General features: G+C 33.2%; 1 protein-coding gene across 1 annotated transcript; it reads left to right on the top strand.

The window, feature by feature from the left end:
* Window positions 1–245: 245 nt before the first annotated feature.
* Window positions 246–11,230, top strand: HisCl1 (Histamine-gated chloride channel subunit 1). Its single transcript, XM_088243693.1, has 7 exons — window positions 246–377; window positions 1,714–1,940; window positions 2,921–3,003; window positions 4,843–4,977; window positions 6,877–7,053; window positions 7,975–8,180; window positions 9,578–11,230. Exons 1-7 carry the CDS (start codon window positions 375–377, stop codon window positions 9,740–9,742), a joined length of 996 nt encoding a protein of 331 aa, XP_088099819.1. The 5' UTR covers window positions 246–374; the 3' UTR covers window positions 9,743–11,230.
* Window positions 11,231–18,552: the final 7,322 nt, after the last annotated feature.

Below are 18,552 nucleotides of genomic sequence, written 5' to 3'. Positions count from 1 at the left end.
TATATTATACCTTAATAATCCTGAACCATTGCCCGAGGGTTTCTGGTCTGATATATTGTCCCAATATAACGGCTTAAATATTTTATTTTATTTGTAATGTTATTTTGGTAAAATATATGAATTTAAATTTGGGATTGAACATGTAATACAAGCTTAGTCATTAATATTGGTTTTTAAATTTATTTTCCAGGGCTAATTCTACATACCAGGAGGTGGAGCTCAAGAACTTAGAAAGTAGCCTTTCTTTAAGGGATATATTGCCAATAAAAACAAAATACTATGATAAGAATAGGGCGCCCAAGTTGCTAGGGCAGCCAACCGTTGTGTATTTCCATGTTACTGTCTTATCTTTGGATTCTATCAATGAAGAATCTATGGTATGTACAGTGTTATTTAATATTTTTTTTGATTAACTTTTTAATCATACTCTTTTTTTAAACATAATAAATAATAATAATTGAAAACAATATATCGATGGTAAAACGGCTAAGTTACTGATGTACGACTAGAGTTATATATGTTGCCGCCAAATAGTTAAATCAGCCACTGAACTGAGTGGCTTAGTTGTTCATTAAATACTGGCATTCAATTAAATAGCTAGACCGTTTGTTGAATGAACGTTTAACAAAAGGGTTGAATGTTGCTTAGCCTCTTTAATTTTAATACAACAATATTATTATTATTATTAATAATAATACACTAGCAGCTATTAAGCTGATGCATGTATACCAAGTTTACATGGTTATTAAACATTATAAATTGATGTGTGCATCTAGGCGGTTTTTGAACATATTAACTGAACTAGCACCAATCACTTTCTCGGGAAGGCCATTAATATAAACAATAATCGTTTTATTTTTTAATTTGTTTTGTTATGTGAAGTTAGGTTAGGATAGGTTGGGTTAAGTTAAATAATTTAAAAAATCATTTTTTTACTTAACCTTTTCCTTAATGTAACTTAATAGAGATCCTTAGATCTGTATTGCTCTATTGTACGATATTCTCTATTTCACTCGTATCTCTAATTATGGTATCACGGATTCGGTCTCGGGGCGTTTTTCCAGTGATGGACCTTTAGACTTTCATTTCAGCAAGTTACTCACTTTTTGGTATGAACAGTGTCATCCTGGGCTTCCACAGAATACGCCAAGATGGGTCTCACACATGTCTCGTATATTCTGACCTCGCTTTCGATGCACATATCCTTATTTCTCCATATTGAATTCCTCAGACACTCCGACACAGTTGATGCTTTGTCGACCTGTTCCCTGACTTCAGTGTACAAAACGCCATAACTTGAGATTTCTACTTCCAGATATCAACTCATGACTTGTTCAACTGGCTTGTTGTCAATAGTCACCTTATAGATTTTCTGGGTATAGTAAAACGTTTTGTTTTGCAGACTGATATTCACATGCTAAACGTGCAGATAATACAATACATGTTTAATATTTTTTTTGCTTAGTTTGATAGTTTGTTAACAAATAAATAAAAACCAGTGAATGTCCTCATCAACAGTTCAATAATAAGTAATATTGCTTCTGTTAGAATGATGCAAAGTGATGTTTCTAATATTATACCTTTAAATTTATCACTGATGTCACTTAGAATTCTTCATCTGACACAAAAATATTATAACACTATAAATAAATGACATGTGCCAGTAGAATAAAGGGTGAAAATGTTGCAATTATGACACTTAATTTTTTGCAGACGTACGTTGCTGATATCTTCCTCGCACAATCCTGGCGCGACCCGCGGCTGCGACTCCCAGAGAATATGAACGAGGAGTACCGGATCCTGGATGTGGAGTGGCTAAACAGCATTTGGCGACCAGACTGTTTCTTCAAGAACGCCAAGAAGGTCACCTTTCATGAGATGAGCATTCCTAATCACTACCTCTGGCTCTATCATGATAAAACTCTTCTGTACATGTCTAAGTGAGTATTTAGAAAATTTACAAAAGCCACAAAACATCCAGCGGTTAATTTTGATTCCCCTTTAATTTAAATGGAATTCTTCAAATTAACCACCGATACAATAAATAAATTCACTATTTTATTTATATTTGAACATTCATCATTCTTCAATTCGGTTCAAAGTAAATGCGGGGGGATTAGGACGGAGGTGCATGCTGAGAGAGTAAGGACGGAAAGAAAGAGTTAAAAAATATATGTATTTTTTTGTACCTATCGAGCTGCATAATTACTTTAAATTTGTTGTCTATGTTAGTATAATATAAATCAATACTAATGGGCAAGATTGAGGAACAATGTGGGCCTGACAGAAGGCAAACATCTTGACTGCACATCGTAAGAGGCTGGACTGGAATAAGGTAAGGGGAAGAGTTGTTCCGGGAAGCACAAGACAAAATAATTAATTTTTCTCATACATTTTCAATAAACTGTGCCGTACAATTTAATGCTCTTGTTTATACTGCGCGCAAGAAAACTGTTAGTAGTGTAAAACTGAAGTTTCTCATGACGAAGTTAGCTATAGTTTACAGCAAAATAATGGGCCGTAGGTATTCAAGTCGCGAATCGCAAGCACAGAGACGGAGCTGTCCGTTACACGTCTGTTGTTAAACCTAATCAGAAATTTGCAACGCTTTAATTCTATGCAATACAGTGAAATGGCATCTCTACAGCTGTAACGCACTATTACTGTGAGATTATATCAATAATATAATGACATATACTCAAATATGTAGTTAATTTTATTTTTTACTGATGTTTCCTTGAAACAAATAGTAGAATCCAGTATTTTATTCAGATATCTTTATAAAATTAAGCCGGAATTTCACTAATTAACTATCATCACAATTTTATGGATTATTGTCTACACTTTTGAAATATCTATAAAATTATTACTCTCCAAATGATTAATGTTGTGTGTGTATCAATTTGAACTTATTTTTCAGACTCACTCTTGTTCTTTCCTGTGCCATGAAATTTGAGTCATACCCGCATGATACTCAAATCTGCTCTATGATGATTGAAAGCTGTGAGTTAGAACATTCCTATTATCCATCTTACTTATCTTTTTTAAAACTGGGGATCGCATTCATCGTCAAATATTGGGGTGAACCACAACCTGTCAAAATTACAAGACACGTATCAATGGCAGGGTCAGAGCGTTTGCCCACCATGCATGAGGTCTCAGGTTTGATTCCCGACATGGTTGACATGAAATCATTAAATTGTTATACCCTACTTGACCTCTACGACTTAACTGTTTTCACTAGTTTGCCATATCGCTAGCCCAAAGCTACAGTGAGATATCTTTGAATAATATTTTCTGACATAATTGAACTTAGAGGGGTGCAAAATGTCTGACTGAATTAAATTATTTGAAGTAGATTATAAATACTATATTTTGACATATATTCACTTTATAACTTCTATATTTTATTATTTGAAAACATTAATTTATTTCATTTATTAACATATCGCTAGTCCAGAGCAACAGTAAGATAAACCTGAAATTTCCGATTTTGAGATACACATGCAGAGATATAAATAGATTAAATAATTTTCTCCATTGTAACACCACTCATCCACCCTCTCACACACTTACACTCACACAAACACACTAACATGACCCATCTTTGTCATATTGTTAACTCAAGACAAGATCTGGACTTTTTTGGTTTAAGTTTACAACGATTTAAACGAGCACTAAATAAATAGTCTAGATCTTGTCTTGATGTCCCTTATGTTTGTCAATGCTTCTTTTCTTTTTTTTTAAATGTTTTAAACTATTCTTTTATTTTAATATTTAAACCCTGTAAATTGTATACATGGACAATGTCCGTTAATAAATAAATAAACAGGTATTGTACAAGTATTTCATGTATTTCTGTGGATATCTGTAATTGGTTTTTCTCCGTATATTTTATTTGTTTAATTTTTTTACATGTAATACTGTTGATATCCCCAATAAATAAAATTTAAAAAAATAAAATTACTGTTTTCAAATAATAAAATATTGAAGTTAGATAGTTAACCCATTGCACCACTGTTAAAGATGGCATAATTTGTTCATACAAAACACTATTGAATTTAGACACATTTTTTATTACAATAACATTAATACTAAACTAATATTTTCTAATAAATAATGTGAAATAAATTGTGATTATTACATTTTATTATGAAATCAGTAACCGAAATATACTTATTTACGTCATTTTTATGAATAAAGTTATTGTCATTCAGTTTTAATGTAAAAAAAATCACTTCCAAGACAACCCGGCAAATCGCCGGCTTTGTGTGTCAGTGACAAATTGACCTTAGCCGGCGGTTCGCCGGCTTTGTGTTGCAGGGGGAAACCTATGTGAAAATATAGTATTCATAATCTACTTTAAATTATTTAATTCCTCAGACCCTTTGCACACCTCTAAGTCCGATTATCTGAGAAAAGATTCTTCAGAGATATCTCACTATTGCTTTGGGCTAGCAATATCTGCATGTGTATCTCAAAACTAGAATTTTAGGGTTTATCTCATTGTTGCTTTGGGTTAGCGATATATTAAAATGCTTGATGACAGTTGAAATCAAAAAATTGTACACATAATTCCAATGGGATGATATGTTTGAACAGTGACAAAAAATGTTGACATTTTCAAATATAATAACTGACAGCAACTACACTACTGCATTAAAAAGTCTTTCTAGATTTAAACAATCACTAAAATAGACTAGATCTTGTCTCAGGTTGTTATTTTTTTCTGTGTCCTAGCTTTAATATTTTTTCTTTTAATCTCACTAACTTAAAAACTGATTTATTTATTTATAAACTAATTAATCAATAAATAACTAATAAATAAATTTATATTTTCAGTATCACACACAGTTCATGATTTGAGATTTATCTGGAACATGACAGATCCCCTCGTCGTGAATCCAGAGATTGAACTTCCACAGCTAGACATATCCAACAACTATACTACCGATTGTACCATTGAATACTCTACAGGTAGACATTTTAAAGTCCATTAAACATACATGATTTTATCTGTGTCTAGGCCGAAGGCAAAAATGTGGTACCACAATAAGAAACGCAACATTTTAATCAGGGCTCAGTATGCAGCAAATAAATACAACAAAGTAAATGTGGCCTAACCAATATAATACAATTCAACAATTAGTAAATTAAACCTCACAAACAAATACATTTAAATCAATAAACACGAATCTTATACCAAGCTGTCTTGTCCTGCAAATATTCTTCGGCTCTATAGTAGCTCTTTCCAAACAGCCCGTGTTTGACAAAATCTTTTAAAAAATTGTTGGCAAAGCCTGAATTTCAAGAGGTACCTTGTTGTAGAATTGTATGCAGTTTGAGGCATAAGAATTATTAATTTTTTGCAGCCTAGTAATGGGCACAACTAGCCTATGTTTATTTCTTGTGTAGAATCTATGGGAATCTCTGTTCCTCTTGAAATAATCAATATTTTTGTGTACATAGAGATCAAGTTTTCATAAATATATTGACATGTGACTATCAATATATTGATTTTTTTAAACTTATCTCTTAACGATTCTCTGGGATTCCTATTGTAAATTGCTCGAACAGCTCTCTTCTGCAGCAAAAAAAAAGAATCAATATCTACAGCATTTCCCTACAGCATTATAACATAAGACATAACATACAAATCCTGAATAAGGAAATCCAGTGGAGAAGCTGTATAGTTGATGACGCATTCACCATCGATTTTTCAGGTCCCAATTTTTTAGCATATGAGAGTTTTTTAATAATTTATTCCATAAACTTTCTCGGCGTTTCTTGATGTCCTGGACGTCCATTGCTGCAAACCTGACTTCGGAGGATTCGCAGCAGCTGGGAGCCGACTGAGATTCCTGAAGGCTTTTTGTGGACATCATATACTCCAACTAGGGAGCGGACATGGAATAATGATGATGTATACTTAACTAAAATTTGATTTTTTGAGTTACGACTATTTTATAAGATGTGTTTTAGAAATCGTATAAAAAAAAACTTGATAAATATTGATTTTAAAGTATTTTTTTATTTTATTTTATTAGAGTTTTTTGCTTTTTTTTTACAATATACCCAAGAGATAAAACAGAGAATTCAATAAAATAATAATTACATAGCAATGAAATACATATTAATAATAAAAATAGTTAACAAAATATCCCACAAAGCCGTGTTCGTGGGTATACAAGAAATGTTTATGAATCGTTTGCTCCTATAATAAATAGACAGATATAATATTTTTATGTAATATAAGAAATTAAAAAAAAGGAAATGTATTCTGTAAAAGATTAGGAGGTACTTTTTTATTTTTTAATAATTAAAAAAGAAAAAAAAAGCATTAAAATATTCCTTATTATTAAAGGACAACAAAATTATGTCATAGGAAAAAAGAGTTGATATCTTTAGTTTTAATCCAGGATAGTGCGAGTTTTTTAAAAAGGGGAAAATTTTGAAAATAAAATATGCATGTCTCCGTGCTAGCCTCGTTTTACAATGTGGTATTTCTAGCACACGATTCCGTCTTAGACTTGATCTATTTAAATCTAGTAAATAAATTTTGATTCATAAATGTATATTTTAAAAATTGAAAACAATATTTTTGTCTTATTTCTAAGTTTAGCTTCTTGGAACAATTGGAAAGAAGGAAAGGTGCGATTTTTGTGAAGCATTATTTTTAAGATAAATTTGGACAGTTTCTAATGGTTTAATATGGTTTTTAAAAGCTCTCCCATCCAATTATTCCATTGTAGTATATATTTTTTTTATGGTACATTTAATAATATTCTCAAAAGTTTTTTTGCAAGTCATCTGCAGTCACTCTGTTTAAAAAAAAATAACTCAAAATATTATCCAAATATTTTTTTTATTTATTAGGTAACTTCACTTGCTTGGCTGTGGTGTTCAACCTTCGTAGGCGTCTCGGTTACCACTTGTTCCACACGTACATTCCTTCCGCCCTGATCGTTGTCATGTCCTGGATTTCTTTCTGGATCAAGCCTGAAGCCATCCCCGCCCGGGTCACACTTGGAGTTACCTCTCTTCTGACCCTGGGTAATTTAAAAACCTGTTATTTATTTGCTTACATGTCAAGATCCATGCGAAATGCAAAGCTGAGATAGCTTTCTCAACAGAATTAAAGATAATAATGCTGCGATAGCCTGGGCAGGACTATGTAAGCTGAAGGTTGGAGCACAATTATTTTTTTTGCAGCCATTATTCTCCTCTTGATTTCTTCCTGTGTACTGTTGTTGCTGGTGACTGTGGAACCTAGGTATGTAAAGGACTTGATCACCACGTAGTTTCCCGCTGTGAAGGTGTGGGGGACTGATCAGCATACCTTTATTATTATTAATAATACACTAGCAGCTATTAAGCTGATGCGGGTTGGATGAGAACGAGGTAGTGTTTAGTTTCAATAAATGACCTCTGAGATGGCGGTTTTCATTCATAGTGAACATTGATTTCAACTTGGGTACATTATATTGCTCAGATAAGATTTTGCATGTTTCAATCGAGTCACCACGCTGCCTCCGCTCTTCCAGTGAACTTAACCTGAGCTCCCTTAAGCGGTCCTCGTATGATTTATTTCTTAGAGAAACTATCATTTTATTTGCTATTCTCTGGACTTTCTCCAATACTGTCTTTTTTAAAATAGGGACTCCAGATTTGGTAGGCATACTCCAGGAGTTGACGAACATATGTTTTATAAATTTTGAGGAACAAAATTTGGGTGATGTGAGCGAATGTTTTTCTTATCAAGTATAAGAGGGAATTGGTGCGTTTGACAATTTCGATAATATGTTGCCCTTATTTGTCTTTGCTACATAGTTTCATATTCTTTTTGTTCAGTTTCTTGTATAGATGTTTCTTCATGTAACTGTTGTAATTGGCTTAGACCGTATTTATATAATAAATAAATATCTGCAAGTTTTATTACAGTTAGTAAAATAAAAATTATATTTTTGTTTCTAGCTACCCAGAATACCCAATCTCAGCAGTCTCTCCCTCCTGTTTCGTACGTTAAGGCCATTGACATTTGGATGTCTTCGTGTTCTGTATTTGTGTTCCTGTCCCTGTTTGAGTTTGCGGTGGTCAATAACTATATGGGGCCTGTCGCAACCAAAGTCATGAAGGGATATTCAGACGAGGATATCAGATCGGATCTCGATGGCTTCAAAGTAAGTTTGTTTATTTAGGAACAATAACAGATTACCAGAAGTACATTTTTAGACATGTACAAAATATTACTGGGCCAGTAATCCTTTATAGCTGTCCACATCATGGGAGTTACAAGAATTATAACAAGAAAAATATATATTGACTGTGTTTAGGACAAAGAATTCAAAACCATAATTTTGTGGGTCTGGGTGGGGTAAATTCGACCTGAAAGGCATGGAGCATTCCAGACGACCAGTAGACTTCGATAAGGATCACTCAAACCATATTATTCATGAAGATCCCCTTTAAGCCACGGCAGAATTGGCTGAGCAGATTAATTATGGTCTTGGCAGTTCCGCCGTTTGATTTTCTTTGCCCAGTTTTATCTAATGTTGAAGATATATATTCATCTACTATTTTGAGGTTTTTATTGTTAACAGTGAAGATCTTGTTTTCTGGACTTATAATTTTTGTTTTAGTAATGTTTATATTTAGACCGATTTTACTACTTTTATTACTAAAATTGATTATTAAAAAAAATATTTATGATTTACACATAATATGATAAAGCATCAATGTAAAAGCCCTGTCCATATTATAAAACTATGATATTGGCCCTCTTTTATTATATTCATCAGTCAAAAGATGCCCGATTAAATAATTACAATTTTTTATTACTTAGCCATTTATTTTATTAATTATGATGAAATAGGGGCATTGGAAGCAAAGATAGCAAACTCCCGTTTTGGTGTTTTTGAGAAAAAATAGCAAAAACTGCTACACTAATGCCAAAGAGAGTCTTTATGTTAGAAATGTTATTTTCACTGAACTTACTACTACTACTACCATCACGCCATTGCTCCGTAGGGGTAGGCAGAGAGAATGGACCGCCACACACGTCCATCCTGGCATACTTTCTTAGCTTCTTCCACATTCATACATCTTGTCATACATGCCCTTCGGTTCTGTCTGCTTTCGACATGAACAGACTTAAGATTTTGGTTTATCTGATCATGCCACGTCTTCCTTGGTCGTCCTCATCTCTGAACTTAAACTTTAAAATATTGACTAATAACTAATAAATTAGCTTTAATAGAAACACAAATTCAAAAAACTTTCTTTATATTTGTATGGCACGGCCATTTTGAAAAAATTAATCTCAAGCCTGTCATTGGTCGAATTAAATGACTAATGGATATTGCTGTTTGCTTCCAAACACTATTTTCAAACCATCAGAAGTATGATTTTAAACTACATTTGCAACTCAACTCATGATTTTTATAAAAATAAAGTTGATAAACTACAGAATGACATCAAAATAAAAATAAAAAAAATTTCGAGGTTGCTATTTTTGCTTCCAATGCCCTCGAATTTCAAGCATTTTAATTGGTCGGTACAAATGTGTATTTATTTTTAGGGTGTATTTCCTGATGAGGAAGTCCGTGCCAGTGTGAGCGTGCCCCAGTATGACACGTTCTGTCACGGAAGAGAGACGGCGCTCTTCATCGATCGTTTCTCAAGATTCTTTTTTCCCTTCTCTTTCTTCATTCTCAACATTGTCTACTGGTCTACGTTCTTGTAGACTGTACTCAAACTGATTTAAAGCACACATACGGAATGATTTTATGTATGCTCGAATGAATATTGTGTTGATCTGAATTTGTTGCAACAGAGAGGGAAAACATTTTGATAAGGGAATATGAAAATGCATTTACAGGGCTTATGGCTGGTCAGGCTGGCGGCCTCCGTAGTGCAGTGGTCAAGACGCTTGACTCACGCACGGAAGATTCCGGGTTCGATTCTCGGTGAGAACACAAAAATTACAATGTGATTTTTCTCAGGCCTGGGTATTCTGTGATATAATTCACCGCTGTAATTGAGCCTCCTGGCCTGTTGTGGTGCAAAAATAAATCAAATAAGCTCTGTAAATTCCTAGACTTCCGTATTCTCTTCTCAAAATGTTTTCCCTCTCTGTTGCAACAAAATTAGATCTAAAAAACTCCCTAGGGAGGAAGTCCAGCATGTGTACAAACATTTGGACATACTCAAAACATGTTGAATATTATATCATATTCATAATATCATATTCATTAGTCAGATGTCTCCGAATTACAAGTTTGAACATCTTTCTAAAAAAACTATTGTAAAGATCAATCAATCAAGTCAGCACGTTTGCCTACTAAGCAAGAGGTCTCAGGTTCGATTCTCGACATGGATGATATGAAATATTTTTAAAGGGTGTTTTCACACCACAATATTTCATATTCCCTGGAATGGTACCTGAAGCGTAAGACTGATCATCTTATCTTCATGTAGCAAAAAAAGATCAAGATACGCTGCGATTGGTGTACCAATGCAGTGCCTCATGCACCATAAGGTGCGTAAAGGAACTGATGAAAATCTAATATTATCAATTTGTGATAAACCATAAAGAAACTGCGCGTATTCAGCCAAATTCTCTTTTTTTTCTGATGTGTTGTAAATGTCTGCACGGTTGTTCAAGGAGATTTAAATCTCTACGATAGTCCCTCAATGGGTAATCGAAGATCTGTCCAGGGATTTTAATACGTCATCATTAAATTTTGATGGCCGTCTAGATTTAGGTGCATCTTTTGATTTTTTCATAGCCCGTTTTGAACATTTGAAACCAAAATTTACATCTACATATGCGCTGTTAGTATTTCACCATTAACTTCTTTAATGATTTTTATGGCCTTGCCATTTGCATCCAAACCCTGGTAATATATAAATAAATAAATAAAGTGCCTCATGTGCCCTTTGTCGATTTCTGGTTTAGACATTTTACCATTAACGATAATAAAGATTTTATTACTCGTAAATAATGCCAAACAGTTCAAAGCAAAATAAAACTCACCGACGTGGCAAGCGCTTTTCAAAAATTTATATGCTTTTTGTAATGTAGGTTTTAATGAATATTTTATTTCTAGTCAGTTTCTTCTGTCTATTTATTTCCTATACAATAAATACTTTAAGCACATTCTGCACATTCTGCACTTTGTTACATTTTAGGTTAAGTGTTATACATATTTATAATTTATTTTATTTTAAATTGGACATGTAAAAAATGAATTGAAAATATTATTAAATAATTTGAAAATAAACATCTATTTGTTTTATTTGTTTGTTTTTATTAGCTTTTAAAGCATCATGCAGGTATATTCAATATTATCGTTCCATGTCTGCTCCCGTGAAATCAAATGCCACATGTGCGACATGGGGCAGTTTGACATTGTGTGTGAGGAACGAAGAAACAAGCGAACTGAGGACACATCCAATAACAACTGTTATTGTTAAAGCAGGGGCGATACAGTTGGCTGAGCCACATACTGCGAATGCCTCCTGGGAGCCTTAGCCACGCTTGTCTAAGCATTAGGTTCTCTAGTCCTAGATGTCCTCTGCTGACTGTTTGTCAGTATTTAAAGTCAGAACTATGGGACCCGAATCAGACTTGGGAGATTGCACAGGTGCAGCTGACAGAAAAGCCTGAGGGCTGACAACTTTTATGCATCCTCCAAAGTCAAGTCTACATCCCACTCTCAGAGATGAACGGTCAGCAATGGACATCCAAGACTGGAAAAACTTATGCCTTGTAAAGTAAGCAAATGAGTTTAAGGCTCTTAAAAGGCATTCGCCCACTAGATCTGAAGCAGAGACTTTTTCGGATTCATAACAACCAATTATCTAATAACCAAATAGCAAAGATCCATTAATCATATTTTAAGTGCTAACAACATGGTTTATGTATTATCTAGGTATTATCATTCTGCATAATATTATGAAACATTTATGTGCTTCAAGTCAAATTAAAATTTTATTTCTTTGATTACTAACTTTACTTGTGTAGTTAATTATTTAAGTCAAAGTGAATTTTATGATTGTAACGTGAGTTGTAGAGTTACAAATCCTGCTCTGTGGGTTGTTTCTACTTTTAAGCAAACATTAAAACAAGCTAGTTAAAACGAGTTTTGCAACTGTTTAAAATTGTGTTGCAAAATTTATTCTAAAGTCTTAATACAACGGAGAGCAGTTCGTGACAGCCATAATATTTTGTTGACTTTTTTTAACACTAATAAACGATGGCTTTGTTTTTTTTTTCACAACTTCCAGATTTCCAGAGCAGGTTTTTTAACTCTATCAATCGCATACTAAATATTTCAATTATTATTTTTGATTTGGTAGCAACAATTTGAAAAAAAGTTTAAAAATCTCTTCTAAATATTTCGAGGTAAGTGTACTAATCAGTGAGTCCGCAACACTAGCCACGGGATTGCAACCCGATTACTATTATGCCCTCGAAACACAAAAATGTTTTTTATGAATATTGAGCTAATAATATTTGTTCAAATAATAGGCTTTATATCATAGCACTTAGCTATTCCCATATCATAGGAATAAGCTTTTGAAAAATTGGTAAATCTATGAGGACTATAGAAAAAGCTCACCAACCATTTGGGATGTTAGCGTTAGCGTTAGCAATAGCGTATAAAATACTATGCTATTCTCATTAGCACGTCATTGAGTTGAAAAAAAAATATAATGAACTAGGTAGGTTCCTTTGTACTCGCTTTGGTAAGGTATTACCGAGACTGATAGCATTGTTTGGTTGGCGACACTTTTTTTGTTTCCGTCGTTTCTTTTGACGTTGCCGCCGGTATTCAAAATTATTCGAATTATTTACTTTTTCCACAAACTGAATTGTAGTTAAAAATGAAACAATATATCGGTTTTGTTTTTCACAGTCGCAGTGCAATCAGAGATAATGTAGAACTATTACTAGTTAGTGCAATCAAAGCATTTTTTTATTACACATGACGGCATTTTCCTGCACGGAATTACGTCTGATCATAACGAAAGTTCGTTAGAGGATACATCCACGGAAAAGTATATTACTCACGAATCGAAAATTGAAATGTTATTTTATTTGTACTAGTAACGTGTCTATTTAATTATACTTCATTGGCCGTATCTCCTTTTTGAGGTCATTGATTCATAATTTCTGTTTTCACGTCAGTCACCCTCCAAAAGATTTGAAAATATGAAGCTGGTCCTGACATAAGACGAAACGTTACAACAAACTCAAAGTTAGTAGTGAATATTATTATAGTTGGATAATTTACATATAAGGAATTTATTGGTTATTGACCATAATACACCGTTTTATAATTATTTAACGTTAATTTTCCCTTTAATTTTCTGCATAAAGTGATGTTATTTATACCGCTTCACCCTTTATTTTGTATCTTAATGATTTAACCAAAAGATTTCGAAGAAACTCTTTGGGGTACTAACATTTTACATTATAAACTATTTGGCCACTAATCTTGCAACACAGATACATATTTTTTTATTTTATTTTTAAATATGAGTAAATTAAGAATTATGTATGTATATTAGCATTGTTCATAATTATATTATTAATAACAAATTTATTGCAAATATAAAGTTACTTGAAAGATAACTGCAAAGCTTAATTTCAATTCGATTTTTTTACAGTACTTAATATGAAATACATGACTGAATTTTATTTTCAATTCGTTTTTCCAACAATTTTTTTTTCTTGCAAATATGTTAAATTATGCCCCGTAAATTACTCCTGAGAAAGTGAACCAAAAAATGCTTCCATCCTAGATGAATTCCGCGTCTATCATAGTCTATTATCTATGGCGTTGCCCAGATTCAAGAATTCGGGAGCTGTTCGGAGTGTGTTCGCGGTCGTGTTCTAGTTTTTAACGTGTTAATCGATCACGGCGGCGAATTTTTGAAACATTTTTCATGTATATTTAACATTAATAGTTCCCGATAAGTTTTGTGCTAACGAGTGTGTGTTTTTTATCCGGCGAAATCGTCTGGCCGCTCCCACGGACCGTAATACGTCAAGCGCGTATTTTTTACATGGGACGGGTACGTCGAGTTGTAGTACTACGAATGGGACCGAGTAGTTGTTGGTGCCGTTGAAATGCATCGGAGACGCGTCAAATTCGCCTCGCGACCTCTTTTGACATGATTGACAGAAGTGGCGACGTTTTGAGCTGTCACATCAACCGTTATTTGCGCCAAACGGTTCGTATTACATGTTTTGTATACCTCGAATGCTTGCACGGTTCACGCATGGAGCAAGGGCGTATTTTCGTAGCCGCGATCGACCGAATGTACATCGGTTATCTATTTTCCGCGATAAGTTGGGATGTAACTCGTTTCGCTAATCATTAAGGTGCGTTGGGAGGCATTGTGCAGCGACCTATCCGGTGTGTTGCCGCTAGGAAATGTTCTGGGAAGGGTCACCGATTGTCACTCGTCTGCCCGGAGTCGTGTGCGTGTACCGTGCTAGTGTGTATTATGAGTTATTCGCTATTGTTCGCGGGTTTTGTGTGTAAATAAACAATGAATGGATGTGAATTTAGAATTTGGATCAATTTCCCACAGTTTCTGGCGTGCCAGTGCGTTATTAGTTCGCTCGCATGTCGGGCATATTCTGACAGTTGCACAAATACGTTTCGAGTTATTGTGATGAATGATTCGCTGCCATTCCCACTTTAACCTGAATTTTACTACAATTTACGCTTTCACATGCCTTTCATATTGGATTTATGTTTCCGCTGAATTAAATTAGCCGTTTTAGGATGATTCGACAGATACTAAAGGAGAAGCAAACCTCGAAAATGTATATTTTTCAAACATATCTCGCATACAAATCTTACCGAGATTTGTTTTTGGCCAACTCATCTTTAAATTCAAACCGTAATAAAATCGACCTCGTATCTTCATTAGCTTCTGTTAGCAAGTAAATCAATAACAATAATTCATTTAAAAAGGTTGCATTAGTAAACAAAAAAAATGTACAGACTTTCAACTGTATACATTATTTTATTTACACTAGCCTGTCCTCACCCAATAAACCAGTATATGAAATTTTGTGTAAATATTTAGTAACTAATGGAATTAAGTTGTGGATAGGATAATATTAGACGTAAACATACTAAAGTGTATGAATAAATTACTAACAACGTGTAAATATCCTAAAAAAAATAAATAAAACCAACTATCTTCGTCACTCACCTATACCGCGTATACACAGACTAGGAAATGAATGTACCTCTCATATCGACATTTTTAACTCGAGTCTCTGTGAATTCAAATCATCTCTTCATAAGTTTTCCATGACATTCTATTGTAACGATTAACTGATTATTTGCAAAAGCTACTTATGCTAATGATCTTTTGTGTATTCATTTTTAAAAAAATCTTTTCTATGCTGATATACATACATGTATATACAGATATATATATTTCTTGTTATTTTTCTTTTTATACCCATGTTTTAATATTGTTTTTGAGTTAAATTTTTGTATATTTCACTACATTGTTATAATTTATATTGTAAAAGGCACTTGTGCCGTATAATAAATAAATATATAAAACAAGACACGACACTGGCTAGAACACACCCCAGCGAAGAAATCCACAAAAAAGTATATTATTCTCAAAATATTTGTTTGCTAAAAATGTCCCTTTACAAAACCTTTTAAAAATTTATGCTGGGTATTCTAAAAAACGTCTTGTTTTTATTCAATTTTTACTTATTTGTTACCCGTTACAAAACTAATACTTATCAATATACTTGAAGTACCGTTATCAATAAGTAAATAACAGATAAATAATAAATGTGTGTCAAGTCAGTTTAGAGTTTTAATTTTTATAGTTTTTTTTATATAAACACAGAACCGATCAATCACTAGTTCCGGGCAAAGATACTTTTTCATACAAATATACACATTTTTTTACCAAAATATTGATGTTAGTTTATACCGTCTCGATATGTACTAATGAAGTAAGCGTTCATAATCGCGGCGCTGAAACGTAAGACTGATCTTGCCTTCATGTAATAAAACTGATACGCTGCGATTTGTATACCAATGCAGAGCCCTATGCACCATTAGGTGCGGAAAGGGAATGATGATGATCCAACGAAGTGCATACTATGTACATCTGGATTATCTTGCTTCAGCACAAAGATGCCAAGGCTACCAGATTACGGAGAGCTCCTTCGGGCAGCTTTTATTTGGCAACGAGCAATTTTTCCATGAATGTGGGCACCGCCAGGGAGACATATTCCTCTTCTTAAAAATGTTTTCCCTCTCCGTTGTGACAAATTTAATTATAAATAACTCCCAATGGAGGAAATCCAGCCTGTCTACAAACATTTGGATATAATCAGAACATTCTGATCAAACTGACGGGTATAAGAAGTATAAAAATTGAAAAATTCTTCTCAAGTGTTGCCTAATAGGTGAAATGGTTCCCACATAATAAAGGTTTCAGCTCTTTTACTTCACAAAAGTCAACAGATGGAAGAGTTAGGAAAATGTGGATGTTTAAACATATGCAGAATGGTGAATGTTACAGTGTGTAAAGTGGCCACTTAAACCAGCCAATGACAGGTCATAAGTCCTGCAAATGCCTTGACTTCCATATTCCCTTCTCAAAAAAAATTACAATAAATTTGAGACTCCATGTCCTCAGATACTGTATGTGGTAGGCAAGCTGTATATTAAATTTCTATTTATTTTATCTAATATATTATTAAAGTATAAAACATAAAAAAAAAAAAACATATACTATACGTTTACTTAAGTATTGTAGTGGAACAAAATTTGAGGATTTTTATATATTTTGCGTGCACCTAAACTTTACTTCATTTATAGCCACACTGATAATCAAACGTCAAATGATATGGACATGTGAAACCGTCCATGAAGATTTTTATTTAGAACATTCTTGCGATCTTAAGAATTACACAAAACACTTAAATAGGTTGAATTGACCAAACTGTCACGATGCAAAATTCGCCAAGTTGTGGTCTACGAAAGGCCGAGTTCTTGTGATCGACGCGAAATCGACAGCCTCGCATTCTCCAGTACACTCTTACGGACAGCAGTAATGTTTTTGGCAGATCTTGCGTTTTGTTAAATTCCAGATGTTGGTTAATCATTTACTGAACCAGTGGTCTCAAATGTATCCACCGCACTGCGAATAGTCTTCTCGGTAGGACGCCTATGGCGACTGTAGAATGGGCGAACGCGCAGAACGTTGCCCGAACAGAACACTTATTTTGACAAAAAAAAAAAATCATTTGCACATTTTGTTGAACGCTATATCCGTCCATGGTGATTTGGCAAAGCAGACTGAATAAATGACAGCCAATTTGATAAATATCGCTTTAACAATATGGCCGCTATCAACTGTCAAATTTCGGAAGTCCCTATTGAAAGACCCTGTATAAAGCAAAGTGTCATCACATCAAAAAAATCACCAAATTAACCACTCTCTAGGAGGTAGAGTAGATTCAGAATACCACCCCTGGTGTTCCATCATCTCTGCCTGTTCCTTCAGTGAAATGGCGTAATGGTAGATGTAGTCAAATAAGCATTCAATTCCCATTCAGTTGACATAATTTTGTATCTAGGAATTTGAAAACTATCCACGTTTAATTAGGATGTAGTTAATTGAAATGGTTGACACTAGAATTGCTTGTTAACAAAACTAGTTAGCATTTTAAATTGGTAATGTGGATCGTTTAAATTTAACCTTTCCGGACCTCAACTAAAATGCTACATATAAAACTTTAAAAAAATCTTATGTCATTATGATTTTCATGCTAGTGTTTTTAAAACTATTTCATAATATTTCGAGTTTTCTTCGAAATTCATACATTTTTTCATAAAATACTGTTTCGAAAGAATGCTATATGACATCTTGCTGTTACACGTTGAATATCACTGATCTAGTCAATAAACTACTAGACAAAATTGAACAAAAGACTCAACCTTTACAAAAGATGTTCAAAATATTATCTTTATCAATAGAATATGAATTTAAACAAATGATATATTTTGTTAAATGAATGTAATCCTTAATGGTTTGTCAATAAATTAATTTCAATTTTTTTTTTTTTAAATTCTTTATTAAAGCAATGTAACATAACAGTAAAGAATAATTTAAATAAATTTCTTCATAAGTAAATCATTCAGAATTCAGGGCAATAATTGTATCCATCTTTTTTATCAGAGGCGACATTTTGCTGAACACAATTCATCAGAGATTGAACACATTTGTGTTTGTGGTTTAACAATTCCTTATGCAATCTGTATCATAAAGGAATTAATGTATTATTCAGCATATTCCTTAAATTTATCCTATTTTTCATATGAATGAAATATTAGATAGAGTAGGAAGATTAACTAAAGAATTTGTAAAAAAAATAAAAATTGGATGATATTAAGAAATAGAAATAAATGAATTTTTCATTAAGATTTGATTCGTGTAGGATTGTGTTTAAGGTTAGTAATTTTAATTATAATAATTAATAATAAT

The sequence above is a fragment of the Micrasema longulum genome, unplaced genomic scaffold (genome assembly GCF_059751315.1).
Source record: "Micrasema longulum isolate JH-2025_06_02 unplaced genomic scaffold, ASM5975131v1 h1tg000225l, whole genome shotgun sequence".
Taxonomy (NCBI): domain Eukaryota; kingdom Metazoa; phylum Arthropoda; class Insecta; order Trichoptera; family Brachycentridae; genus Micrasema; species Micrasema longulum.
This window is presented reverse-complemented; position numbering and strand designations above follow the sequence as displayed.

What these genes read in the sequence shown, in the direction of transcription:
- HisCl1 (XM_088243693.1), top strand. An exon ending in TACCTCTCTTCTGACCCTGG is followed by an intron (nt 7,054 to 7,974) that starts GTAATTTAAAAA and finishes TTTTGTTTCTAG; the next exon opens with CTACCCAGAATACCCAATCT. An exon ending in CGGATCTCGATGGCTTCAAA is followed by an intron (nt 8,181 to 9,577) that starts GTAAGTTTGTTT and finishes ATTTATTTTTAG; the next exon opens with GGTGTATTTCCTGATGAGGA.